Below are 14335 nucleotides of genomic sequence, written 5' to 3' on the forward strand. Positions count from 1 at the left end.
AGCAACAAAACTTCTTTTATTTCTTGGTTTTTACAAGTTGGAGTCCTCAGAAAAATACAAGTTGAAGTGTCAAAAAAAAAAAAAAAAAAATCATAAAAAAAAAAAAAAAAAAAAAAAAAAAGGCGGGGGGGGGGAGAATTTGCTTGAAGGGATTAAAGCAGAACAGAGCATGAGTTGGCGTGGATAAAGATTTTGGTGACTTGGTGATCGGGCTGTCACTTGGGTTTGGGGGTTTGCCATTACATCAATGACAACATGCCAGATTTTGGAACATGAAAGTAAAAGATGAAGCGCCTCCAGGCCTGCTGGAGGAGTGGCAGGGTCAAACAAGCCTTCTGACGGGGTCGCACGTCACATATTCTGCATTCTCAGATATTTACCTAATGACTCATAACATAGCCAAATTACAGCTATGAAGCAGCAACAACATAAGGGTCACAGCATTAGGAAGGTTGGGAACCGCTGCTCTAGGCAATTTCAGGTCAAGCAAAGACCCATTCGGAAACTCAGCAGCATGTGACCCAGAGGATCCATGGCTGCAGGATGCCTGACCTCCTCCTCCCCAAGATCTTAATCCAATTGGAAGAGAAAAGGCACTAGAACAGAGGTGCTGACAGGATCCAGGTACCTCCTTCCCACTGTGAGGGGATTCTGGATGGATGCTATAGCTGCCAATCTAGGAAGTTAAGGTTGCATCCCGAGTTTACTCCATTCTAAGCTGAGAAGCTGGGAAGAGCCTGTCTACGAAGTTGAGATTTCTGTTACCCAAGGAAGTACAACAGTGCTACTATGGTGGCCTTCAGAAAGTGGGGGAAGGCAAAAAGGGCTAAGTACAGCTCCACACAGAACCATCCAAGGGACTCTCTGAGCTGTAAGGCAAAGCTGTAACTAGTCAAGTGTAGATCCAGACAACCCGTTCCTCCCATGGCTGTGCCATGTTTGCTATACAAGGATTATGGGCCTAGCCTAAAGATCTATGTGGGGAAGTCAATCTTGGCATCCCTTTCCCAGAGAGCTCCAGAAGTTACAGGCCAGGCAGGACTCTGAGTTAAAAGAAACCTTAAACATTTTCCTGTGAGAAGGGAGACTAATAAGCCAGTGCCATACTGGCCCAGCAAGGCTAATATGATGTTGGCATATACAGTGAGTGACAGCATCTGTCATAATTCAGGTTTTTAAGGTAAGAATTAAGAAGCATCTGATATTTCAAAGCGCAGGAATAAAGAATGCCTTTGGAAAGGGCAGACTCTTCAGGTAAGGATGGACTTGGAAAAGTCAGGATTTAGTTCACTTAAGAGATATCCCTAAAAGGGAAGACCAGAGTGTAAGCATACATTTCCCATATCCTTAGGGAGAGACACAGCTGAAATGTATAGTCACACACATACCACTGGGACAAGGGGCTCTGCCCTTCAGCATTCTAAATCTACATACAAGTTGAGCTCCCTCATCTGGAAACTCAAAATTCAAACTGCCAGAAAAATCATAAACTTTGAGTATGTTCAAAATACCAGAAATCAAAAATTCATTGGTCCTGAGCATTCTGGATCAGGGATATTAGACCAGTAAGCAGGGAGAAAGGTTAGACAATAATTAGATGGACAGACATGGGCAATTTCCAAACTCCACATTCCTAGAAAGGAAAAAGAAAAGCCATTTTTCTGCTTTCTTGAACTGAAGACAGGCCCATGACTGGGAGGGAGAAACCAGCCCTCCTCAACTCTCCTCACCCAGGTTACATCAGACTTAACTGGAGTGACCAGGCTGGACCAGCTGTTACCCTAACTCAGGTCGGTCCAGCCTGAGAATTCCTCACACTTCAGACTCTTTCAATAGGCCCAGCCACAGGTGGGCGGGGATCAGGAGAAAAGGTTCCACCTGCTTTTCAGGACCAGACGCACAGGTAATGGCAGGGCCTCCTTATCTCTCCAAGAATTGGCTCCACGGAAGGGGACAGTTGTGCCACAGCCAGGCCTGCCCCCCTGGGAAATAGCAAATGCTGGAATCAAACAGGACAGATGAGAACCTTAGTACTTAGCACAGCAAGACACAATGGCCTGTTCGTAGAGACCCTGCGTTTCTCCTCAATTTTATCTGTTATGTTGAAAACCTGGGATCGTGGAGGACACAGTGTAAAGAGACTGGAGATGGCCAATACCAAGAGATTATCTGAAGAAAAATAGCCACGTGCATGATAAATCCTATGTGATTTAGAGGCAACAGCACTGTTGAAATTGCATTAATGATATGATTTTAAGCCTTTCAGATCTCTCCCCCCTCCCTCACATACACACACACACACACACACACACACACCCCTGTGTGTTGAACATGTGATTTGTGGATATACATATATGGAGTACTCTAAAGTGCAAGAAATAGCATAGCAAATTTGGAAAAAAAATGGCCAAGTTTTTGAAAGTATTTCACATTTGCATTTGCACTATCCATAACTACAGGTACCACTGCACGGAAAGAACCATTTTCTTGTATTCTCTAAACAGCAGAGCACAGAGATTACGAAGTTCCAAATCTGATAGTTGGCATCCTGTTTATTCGACTGGGCTGTTTCAAGCATGTTCGCATGTGCTCGCCAAGCCAAATTTTGATTTAAACAAACAAACAAACAAACAAACAAACAAGAATCTGTACTTTTACAGAAGGCGTAGTTCTTGAAAGCCACACTAATGCTACTTTTTGTTTTGGACAGAAATGGGGATGAGGCATGTCTCCTTTCAACCTTTCAGCTCACCAGCTGTCTGCAAATGCATCCTGATCTCCCTCTCATTTGCAATGTCAGCCCCAACCTCGACTCTCAACAAACTGTACCCCACCCACATCTGTTCTGTCATATATATATATATATATATATATATATATATATACTACATATATACATATATATGATATATCACATATTACATATGCACTTATAATGTATGTTATATATTATATATACATATATATATGTATATGTATATATATATATATATATATATATATATATATATATACACACACACACATATATCTTAAATGAAAGGCTGGCTTTCTATTAGTAATAAATGTCAGCCAAACAACAAAAAGTCAAAATGCCTAAGTTGTACAGATCTTTAAAAGCAGTCACTGAGAATCAGGCTCACTTGGGTTATCTCTGCAACACAGATTCACATCTTATAAGTGGTAGATGGACTATGTAACATAGGGGGAGCTTCTGGAAGGCTCTATAAGGAATGGAAGGCTCTGTAAGGAATGACAGTAGGCCCAGGTCTGGGTGTATGAAATGATAAAAATACAAGTAGATAAATGGACAGAGACAAAAAGCCCCTTTGCAAGGCAGGGGCGCAAGGCAACGCCTGAACATCCACACTGCAAAAGAATTCTGAGCCGCGCACTCATGGAACCCCTAAGAAGCCCCACCGAGGAGAGGAACTACAGAAACAGAGACCCCCTGGCAAGGCACAAACTTTTCAAACTGCCACCAACAAACAAAATCCCAGACGCCACTGGGCTCCGGCAGCCCCCAGCCTCTGATAGAGAGCATTCCCTACTCCAGGGCAAGATCCCGCGTTTTTACCTTTGTGTGCGCCGCAGCCTGTTCCCACTCCTCAAATGAGGCAAAGTAAAGTTTGAGAGCACAGTCCAGAAATTGGGGTCAGACATATCCATTTCTTTCTTCAATTCACCGTGAGTTCAAGGCCATGGGATCAAAACGGAGATGGGGAGAAAAAAAAAATAAAGGAAAAAAAAAATCCCAATTATCTACTCACTCCCTCCAGAGAAAACGTGCGGTGAACTGTGGTCTCAGGAACAACTCGGAGACTGACTGAGAATTACCCTTCCCGTGCTGGCCTTTAATTAATGCACAGCCATCTGAAAGGTTCAGGAAACTTACTTCCTCTTGTGTTTGCCCTCTCCTAGGAAGCCTTGGCCAGCTATAAACAGTAATTACAAGAGTTTAGCCTGCGTTCTGCTCAAAATGCTGTCTCCGTGTGATTCAGTCCAAGGTACTTTGTCATCTGTTTGGCAGATACCATCTGCAGCTCCTGGAGGGGTGGGGTGGTAGGAGGAGGACTATTTTAAGTCTATGGTTCCGGCAGGCTGTTGCTTATCAGCAAACCCATTCACATCCGAACATGCCCAGTGCGAAGCTTCCTTTTGGCGTCTACATACAAGGAAAAGAATTTGAACGCAAAAGCTGCTCTTGCCCTCCCCTTCTGGGGGGAAAAAAACCCAACACCATGGAAACTTGAAAGCACTTTTAGAAAATTGACCTATGGGAGGACTTGAATCTGACACCTTTCTGTAGGATCCAGTTGGAAGGAGGGTGGCAGGGCTCTGGCTCAGCCCCCCAGCTGGGTCTCCGGGGGAAAGAGAGCCGCCCCCTGGTGTATTCTGCCCAGGAGCAGGCGCAGGGCTGGAGCATCCTCGCAGTTCCCCCCCATCCCAGGGTCTGAAATGGATCGGTCCCTCAAAAATAAATAAATAAGTCCAGCTGCCGCACCGGAACACTAGTGTGTGCTGTGCACACCTGAAAGCTTGGGTGATTCACCATAGGACGAGGCACAATTGTGGCGCGCTCGGAGGGAAGTCCCCGATGACTCCGGAGGTGACGCTACCTGTTGTCTGGGAGAAGCATGCACACGCCAAGCCACCACACTCCCCAGAAAACCTCAATGACACAAAATTCACGAGTTTACATCCATTTGACCGATGACTACAGTGCACACCTGTTTGGCCTCCTGGATTCGAAAGATGGATCTAGTTAATGATCACCTATGACATGTAAATGTACTTCTTGGCACTGATTTAGCAACATGAATTCCTTTCCCTCCCAGTATGTTAAGAGTTTGATGGAAAGGAATACAGGAAAAGGATGAATCTGATTGTTACTCATTGAGGAAAGAAAAAAAAAAAGCTTCGTATTTAAATAACTCCCCAAACCATAAATGTTTGTTCAAAGGTGTATAAAGAAAAAAATTAGAATTTAAGTCAGTTACTTCTAATATTATATCCCATACTATTCAGTCTTGTGGTCCACAGAAATAGTTTCTCACCCAAAGACTCCAAAAGGGTTTGATGATATTCCTCATACAAGGCATTCATACACGCAATCCCATTTTCTTCTAGAGTCTCCTCAGATCTTTGAGACTCAGAGAGATAAAAGAAAATCATAGAACCCACCCAATTTTACACAGGGGAGACTGAGGCTTTGAGCAATAAGTGGCAAAAACAAACAAACAAACGAACAAACACCACCCCAACATTTTCCAAAATCCTAAAAGCTTTGGTTGGATGCCTCTACCCTCTCAATAGTCATCCCTCATCAGCTTTTGGCTTTTTAATGTCTTGAGGTACAGTGCCATCCTTCTGCCTTGACAGCGTCAAGCATACTGAGACTCAAAATATATAGTCAGGTATGGTGGTGCATGCGTGTATGCTCAGCGCTCAGAGAAGGCAGAGATGAGCCACTGCCTGGGTTCTAGGACCATCCATGTTCCACATAGCAAGACCCTGGCTCAAGAATACAAAATCAAAGAAACAACATTAGCAACAACAAACCCTACAAATAAAATTGTGTGACTAGTGAACATGGGAGGGCTCTTTTCTTGTCCTTGTTTCCCAAACAGTATGTTATAGCATCCACTGCCTCAGGAAACAGGTTTGATTTTATACCGAACATTACATAGAGATGGTTTGCCACGTGTGGGGGTATGTAGAGTTCACATGCACACATTCTGTCTTATATAAATTTTGTTAGAAATTTTAAATGTTCTTTATTTTTATCTGTATGTGTGTGCAGCATGCCTGTTTGTCTATATGTGCTCCGGGTGTGCGCAGGTACCCCCTAGTGGCTAAAGGAAGTCATCCTGTCTCCTGAACCTGAGATTACAGACAGTTGTGAACCACTAAATGTGGGTGCTGGGAACTCAGTCTGCAAGTGTTCTGGACTGCTGAGTCATCTCTCTAGCCCCATGTATAGGAGGCTTGAACATCACTGGTCTCTGGGATCTCAAAAAATCCCAGAATGTTAACATGTACCTCATGGATACCCAGAGATGGACTGGCCACTCTCAATGGTGTAAAGTACACTCTAAAAAGTGTAAGGAAACGCATGCTGTCGTTGAGTTTCTCTCTAGTGATTGTGTAGCCTGGGCCATTTTTTCGTTTTCAGGCTTCCTTGTACTTTGGGAAATGTTTGGCAACATCCCAGACTCTTTCCATTAGACTGCAGAGGTGCCACCCAAAAATGTCAGCAGACACTGCCAATGCCTTCTTGTTGGGAGCCAATGTTCTAGATCATGACTCCCTCTGAGAAAGGAGTCCTATTGTCTTTGGTTCTGGCCTCAACACTTAATCTAACCTTAAGCCAGTCATTTAATCTCTGCCTATTTTCCCTAATTATAATATTGGTCCATAACAGAACCAACCTCTGGGAGTTGGCATATGAAAATGAAAATGAGATGACCCATCTAAAACTTCTCCATGTCATGTCTGTACTGAGTCAGTGCTGACAATATGAAGAATCTAAAAGAACATTTTGCTCAATGATGAAATCCTGGAGCGAAGGGCATTCCGGCATGCTCTGCACCCTGCAGTGCCCTGAAGGAGGGTCTCCCTAGATAGCAGCCACATGGTATTTACTTGGCTGCTTACTGCTGCCTTCCCTGTGAGACAGACACTTTCTCAAGGCAAAGGCCAGATTATACTGCTCTCTGTATTTCCAGAACTGAATAGGCCCAGACTTACACAGACATTTTAAAAGATGCTTTCTGAATAGACAGTTCCACTGTCTAAGTGTCTACTCTTTCTCCTATGAGACACAAAACTGAGCAGTATGAAGAGATCCATCAATACTCTCACAGAACCCTGAATTCTCAATATTCTTATAACAGTGTTATTAAACTCTGAAGGCTTTCTCTTACAACTCTTTGTCACCGAGGATATCAGTACAAACACTTCTTAGGTCCTAGCATGACTTCAGGAGATATCACAGGCAAACACAAGGAAAACTCCCCTTTGAGTACCGTCTCTACATCTCACAGACAAACCAAAGATGTCCTGAGCTTGTTGAGGAAGAGAGGTGCCACAGGCTGCAAGAGAGGAGCAATCGAGGTTGCGGGAGAGGATTTGAAATTGTGCTAGAAAAACCGTGAATTCAGGTATCTACCCCATGAAAGAAGAAGGCGTTTGAGGGATAAGAAATAGCTGACTAGCTGACCATGAATATTAAAAAGACTGTATGCGACTAGGGTTACATCCACAGAGGGAAAAGGTGTGGGAAGGGGCATCAAGTTTCCAAGAGGAGTGCTTAGTCATATACACATAGGGTGAGGATATACATAGGGTGAGAATTCAGCTCTGAATGGGTTTAAGTAAGACCTGATGTCTTAACTTCCCAACTCTTCTCCATAATCTTTCCAAAAAGTTCATTTAGTTGGCATTGCCTATAAGCATGGCAGCGACTAAAATGGGTACACTGATATAACCAAACCTTTATTTTTCCTCTTCACCACCTCTGCTTTCCATTTTCAGGAATATCTGATACTAATAGCTAATGTCAAAGACTTTTTAAAATTATGTATATAAAAGTATGGATGTGCATATATGTGTGCAGGTACTCAAAGAGTCCGTAAGAGGGCTCTGGATACCCAGGGTCTGAAATCACAGATCACTGTGAGCAACTCAACATGCACGCTGGGAATCAAATTCTGGTCCTCTGAAAGAGTGGAACACGCTCTTAAGTGCTACCTCCAAATTCTGGTCCTCTGAAAGAGCAGTGCACACTCTTAAGTGCTGCCTGCCACCTCCCAGACCCCAACACTAGTCATTTTAACTAAATATATTTGAGTATTTTCACTGAAAAGGTTTGGGAAGATCTGAATTTATCCATACTGAAAATGTGAGACGAGGTAACACAGCTAAATATGTTAGCTAATACAGAGCAAGTACTTGATAGATTCCCACACTCACTGATGATAAGAGTGGGCGTGACACTCAAGTGTAACCTGTCTTCTAACCTGTATGACTTGATTTAGTAACCTATGATTCAGAAGACAAGGCAGTCGGTAAACACAGGATTGAATTTGTCAGAATTACTGACATTTTCCTACAGACAAAATAATTATAGAGAGAGGAGAGGAAGCACAGTTGAGTTGCAGTTGCCATAAAGCTGCTGAACTGAGAAGAAACTGAGTCTCTGAAGTCCTTAGAACATAGCCGATCTTGGCCAAGACACAGACACTCAGCAAAATGTTCTACTTATTGGACAACCACTGAGCCAATACAACAGTGGCTACAGTCTGGGGTCCAGACTGCTCACTCGTTTATCAAAATGTCAATATCAGCCGCTGCTTCTCCAAGGAAGGGAAGTGGGATGGGAAAATAAGCTTGTCATCCTACTGGGAAGCTAGCTCTGGGAGAAACAGTAGAAAACAGAAGGTCTAATCCTTCACAACTCATCCCCCTCGTATGTTCTGTAATGTCCTTTATACAGACCTTTTACTCTCCCTTCAGATGCCCCATGCCCCAACAGAATAGTATTAAAAAGCTCCTATCTATGGACTCCTTTGTGTGTACTATATGGAGAATAATTTCTCTGGGCCAAGGTGTTAGGACTGGGGAGCTTTCAACTCCCTGTGCAAGAATCTGCGTCTGAGTATCTACATCCAGGGAGGGTGCAGAGTTTCTGGGATGACTCTACCTGATCCTGGCCTCAGTGGCAATTCTGCTGTAAACTCACTTGACTCATTCCTACCCCTGTGTTCAGCACCTAAAAATGACCATTGCTCGAGGTGGTTCACATCTATAAGTCCACTAGGTCAGCTTCTAAATGCTCTCCCGGACCTAAGGGAAGACGTCTGATATGCACACTGACTTTTCTAAATGAGGAAGCTTACAGAAATAGAAAGGATGCTATACACAGGAGGGAGAACAAAGAACATAATGAACAGCTGGAAGACAGAAACTCTTAGTGTTATTAAACAAATGGGTGCTTACAATACTCAGCTGTAAGAAAGATAAATGATAACGAACTGGTAGGGATACAACATCTAAAGGAGGAAACCCACAGCAGACAATAGTCAGGTTGTGTCATCCCGGGAAAGGGTGTGGGGAGTTTCATAAAGTAAGATACAGGGTTCTAAAATTACTGGGTAAAACAAATAGTCGATTTCTCTTTCCTAATAGTCTGTCAGAGAACTATATAATCCTCATGGTTGGCGTGAAGAGTGTGTTCTAAATGGTGATGGGACAGAACAGAGATGGGACAAAAATGGGAGGAGAATGCAATGTGTCCCGCAGTTATTCTGATCTTAGGAGAAGCAGAAGATCAGAAAGGTAGCAGAAAGTAAGCAACTTCAAGGAACCTAAGAGAATGGGCGGAGATGGGGGATGAGGACTTTTCTACCCAAAGTAGCCTCTTGACATGTATGATGGATAAGCCTGGTGGGTCAGGCCTGGGGGGGGGGGGGGGCAGGCAGGGAAGCACTTCTAGGAAGGAAACCCTTGCAGTTCTCTGCTCTGTCAATCAGAGGACGGTCCTGTGAAAAAGGCCACAAATGAGATGGATAGAGCATCCTCTGACCCCCCCAGAGGAGAGCAAGGACATAGAAAAGGACATAGAAGGAGGCTACTGGGAGATCCATAGCTGAGAGGTGTAGTGATTTTAATGAAAATGGTCTCCATAGGCTCCTATAGTGTGGGAAGGACTAAGAGGTGTGGCCTTGCTGGAGGGTGTGTCACTGGGGTCAGGCTTAAAGGTTCCAGGAGCCCTCTTCTGTCTCTTGTTTGTGGATCAGATGTAAGTTCTCACTACTACTCCAGCACACTTTGCCTGCCTGCCTGCTGCCATACTCCTTGCCATGATGGTCATAGACTCTAACTGTCTGGAATAGTGAGCCACCAAATCAAATACTTCCATTTATAAGCTGCCTTGGCAACAGTATCTTTTCACAGCAATAGAAAACTAAGACAGATAGGCTTCTTGACTTTAAAACAGCTGTCTGGGATATACATCAGCAAATTGCCATCACGAGGACCTCTAACAGGCTTCCAAAACAATCATGGAAAAGAGGGCAACTTTCTGAGGTCAATGCCTTCTTCTCATACACAGGAAAGCCTCACACACAGAGCAAGACTAGACCTTCCTTGCCTAGAGACTGAACTCGGCAGCCATTTGCTCTAGGCAGTCTTTGTGTAAGCCTGACACCCTCCGTGGGTTAGGTAAATCTCTCTACTGGGCTCTATCCCAGACAGCACCTGCATAAAAGGGTTCAGTCACTATCAATATCCAGGTTTGGTTCAGATCCGTTCCCCTTAAAAAAAGAGCTCCTTGCAGGCTGGGGCTGTATTGCTTTCATCTTTAAATCTTTAATACCATCACTGAGCTGAATGTTAAAACAAGGGAGAAAAGAGGAAGGGAAGACAGAGGTGACTGAAGGTGAAGAATGAGAGGCGTCGGGCTCAGCAAGGCTAAGAAGGCAGTGAGGATGAGCTTTCTCACAGGGAAAGAGGCAGTAACAGCACAGTTACTGCCAGAGCCTGAAACCCTGAACAACGACCTGTTTTAAAAAGCATTGCCTGCCTGCTCCTATTTGAGCTTCACAGATCCATAAGTCCATTCCATTATTTCTATGACTGTATCCACTATGAACATCTATTACCTCAGACTCTAAAATGTCACAAAGTAGGGGCCTATGCATATGCATTTAATTATGAGAGGGTGGAGGTGTAGGATCAGTTATGGATGAGATGCTAAGCGCTTCTTTGGTCATAACAGCAAACCCGAGTCAGAAAGGAGTTAACTTCAAGGACGTGGTGCTACTTGATCCAGAAGCCTGGGTCCAAGGTACATCATTTCTCATTCAGTTCCCGAGGATGAATTACAGTGCAATTATAAAAAGTGACAATTTGGTTGAGGCAGGTCAGTGTGGTTATATTTAGCCCTTTAGAGCTGACACCAAGGCCTTTTCTGTAATGTAAGATTATGGTTAATTTATCAGTTCATCTTTTCCCGAGTATTTTTTCCAGGTCAGATAACCACGGGTATAGAGAATTATCCCATTAAAACGAGAGGAATTATCCATTAAAAGGAGTTTCGGTCAAAGTACCACAAAGAAACATGCAGACAGAGGTAGAGATGGCGTTTCTGCCATGAGCAGACTTTCCCTCTGTTGTGAGGGCTAATTCACACTGTCACAAAGCAGGAGACCATGTCAGCGAAGACATGGAAGGTAACCAAGCACTTTTCATGCAGGCTTCGCCTGGGTTTCTATTAAGTCACATCATTTTTATGCCAGTAGAAGCTTTTGAAGAAACATTAACTTGTGGGGGAGGGATAAACAGAATGCCAGTCATGAATAGCTACCACAGAAATGTGGTTAAAAATATCAAATATCATTTTCACCTACTTGGGAAAGATCAAAAAGTGATAGTATCCAATGACTGCAAGGGACACATGGAGATAAGTACTCTGTACTAAATGTTCAAGAAGCAATTTGGAAGATGAAAATACATATCTGTATACGGGTACACAACATTTATTGATAAATCTGCCTCCCTCCCTCTTGGGCTTGAAAAACCATAGGTAGTGGTTTGAACAGGTATGGTCCCTTAGACTCATGGGTGTGAATGCTTGGCACACAGGGAGTGACACCATTGTGACCTTGTTAGAATAGGTGTGGCTTTGTTGGAGGAAATGTGTCATTGTGGGGGTGGGCTTTGAGAACCTTAATGGTTCTACCTTTAAGCTCCACCCAGGATAGAACAAGTCTTTTTTTGGCTGCCAGGATGTAGAACTCTTGGCTCCTTCTCCAGTACTGTGTCTGCCTGGACGCTGCCATGCTTCCTGCCATCATGATAATGGACTGAACCTCTGAAACTGTATGCCAGTCCCAATGAAATCTTGTCCCATTATAACAGTTGCCTTGGCCATGCGATTTCTTTACAGCAATAAAACCCAAACTAAGATACCATCTTATAATAAAGACAAACAAGGTCCATTCCTGGTTATGACTAAACCTCTTGAGAAGGCTAGGCTAACTCCACGACAGGGTTCAAATTGGCAGAGAATGAGGCCTAAATCTCCGTTGCTAAGAACCGGGAAAGTCCAGGCAAGCCCAGGCCTTAGAAGCTGCCCTGTCACCTGGTCTCAAACAAGGACAACTGGTCAGCAGCAGTTTCCAGACCTCCCCAGCAAGTTTCTAACCCCCATGCCCTGGTAATGAAATGTCCTGAGAGATGGAGCAAGATAAATCTCACCTACCCCAGAATCCCCTGATGTGCTGTAAATCAGGCCTGTGAGCTCACGTGGTTGTCTCTCTAGCTTGGTAATGAGACACCCCAGCATGCTAGACTTTTGCAGAATAAAAACTCTTTGCATTTACATACTATTTGAGACAGGGGTATCATTTTTTCAGTGAATCATAGACCCTTACACTTTGTTTCTCAAGGACTGAGTTACGCCCCCACCTATAACCTTAACTATAAATAGTTCTGTACAAATACTCCCAGGAAATGGCAGCCATGATGTTGTTCTGAAGAGGTTGTTATGACCACCCATGGTCATGACCACTTTATTATGACGACCTTGTTATGACCACCTTGCAACCATGTCTCTTATTTCACAAGAAGCTGTAATGATCCACTTGTTACTTTCTGCTTCTGTAACCCCACCTATTGGTCTGCCAAATTCCCCATTTGGAAACCCTCTACCCACAATCTATAAAAGCCCTTATCTTGCCTACGTCCAATGCTTCCTTAGGGGGAGGCAGCCCATGTACATAAATGAAAGAGTTTGCTTTAATTGCTTGTTTTAATTAACTTGGCTGTGATGATTTGTGTTGTGGTCTTTCTCCTCACATCTTTAAAATTATCAATATTTAGGTATAATAAATATATGTGCGAACTATAATGCTACATCGTAGGCACAAGAAGATCTTAAGGTATGGAAATCAATTCAGAACTGCTTGTAATAGTGTATGTGTGTGTGGGGGGAGGCAGGGGTAAGGTGTGGTGTGGCGGGGGAGGCAGGATTCTGAAGGTTCAAAAAAAGAAAAGAAAAAAAAAAAAAAAAAAGGCAATTCTTCGGTCCTAAAATGATCAGAAACTGGAACTTAAGAAAACAAGTATAGACCAGAACTGCACCTTGGATAATAAATTCCAGAGATGTCTCTAACCCCAAGAGAAGCTGTGAATGTGGTAGATGTTGAGAAACATTCAGAGGATGTGACTGCAGTCAGGGGTCCAGGCTACCCACATGGCTTTTAGGTGTAATTATTACAATAGCAACAGAGGCTCAAGCCAGATGCTAATGCAGTCAGAAAAAGGATGGGGACAAAGCCCAAGAACGCAAAGAATGCAGCTAGAGAGATCTGGATGTGAGGAGAGATTCCAGGCTAGCAGGGTCAGCTCAGTTGGGGCAGGGTGGGGGGAGGGAGTAACTTTGGGTATATGACCAGTAAAACTGTAAGAAAGTGAATGTATATAGCTCCAAGCCCTTACTTAGCACATCATAAGTGGCTACAGTAGCCAGAGGAAGCTAGCACACTGTTTTTACAATATGGGTAAAATGAGAACTGCCCTTGCAGTAATATGAAACAGAAGCTCTATGAATGTTTAAACTGTTCTATCAAAAATAAAGATAAAACATCTTAGTGAACATGTTTGATATTATGATTGATGCTTTTATTATTTAAACTTTTTTTTTACATTTTAATAAAGAGTATTATTATCTGGTTTCACGCAGACTGTGTGTGTGTGTGTGTGTGTGTGTGTGTGTGTGTATGTGTGTATGTGTGTGTGTGTATGTGTGTGTGTATGTGTGTGTGTGTGTGTGTGTGTACTCAAGGGTGACACTGATCCTCCTGCCTCTACATCCCTACAGCTAAGATCTCAGGCATAAGTCACCACACCTGATTTATGAGGTTCAATCAAGGCCAGGAGTTCTTATATGCTAACTAAGCACACTACCAACTAAGTGGCTCCAGTTTGTAAGTTAGTTACTTTGAATTGAAAAAAAAAAAAGTCAAAATTCAGTTTCCAAAGTCACCACAATTGGCAGATTTGTTCTCATGACTGTGAAGGTTCAGGATGCTCAGAATGTGAGGCTGCTCTGAGGAGTTTACAAAATTAAGGAAGAACACACTCTCTGGGACATTTTCATAAGATGTGACTGATGGTTTTTGACACACAAAATAAGATACACGTGTAAAAGCTCTACAAGCCTTGAAAGTAAATACTAAGCCTGCTTTTAAAAAGAAGTCATTTCCGATTCCCAGGAATTGTATGTGTATATATATATATATATATATATATATATATATATATATATATA

At 43.1% G+C, this 14335-nt stretch overlaps 1 protein-coding gene across 12 annotated transcripts in view; it reads right to left on the bottom strand.

The window, feature by feature from the left end:
• Positions 1 to 14335, bottom strand: part of Mast4 (microtubule associated serine/threonine kinase family member 4) — a 591509-nt gene that overhangs the window by 163309 nt on the left and 413865 nt on the right. For 3 of the 12 annotated variants that reach the window (XM_021208674.2, XM_021208673.2, XM_029544164.1), the window contains exon 1: positions 3578 to 4232. The exons of the other annotated variants lie outside the window; for them this stretch is intronic. In XM_021208674.2, the coding sequence (XP_021064333.1) occupies positions 3578 to 3669 (92 nt within the window). In that variant the 5' untranslated portion in view covers positions 3670 to 4232. Of the gene's footprint in view, positions 1 to 3577; positions 4233 to 14335 lie in introns of those variants that run through there. 12 annotated transcript variants of the gene reach the window in all.

The sequence above is a fragment of the Mus pahari genome, chromosome 11, assembly GCF_900095145.1.
Source record: "Mus pahari chromosome 11, PAHARI_EIJ_v1.1, whole genome shotgun sequence".
NCBI lineage: Eukaryota > Metazoa > Chordata > Mammalia > Rodentia > Muridae > Mus > Mus pahari.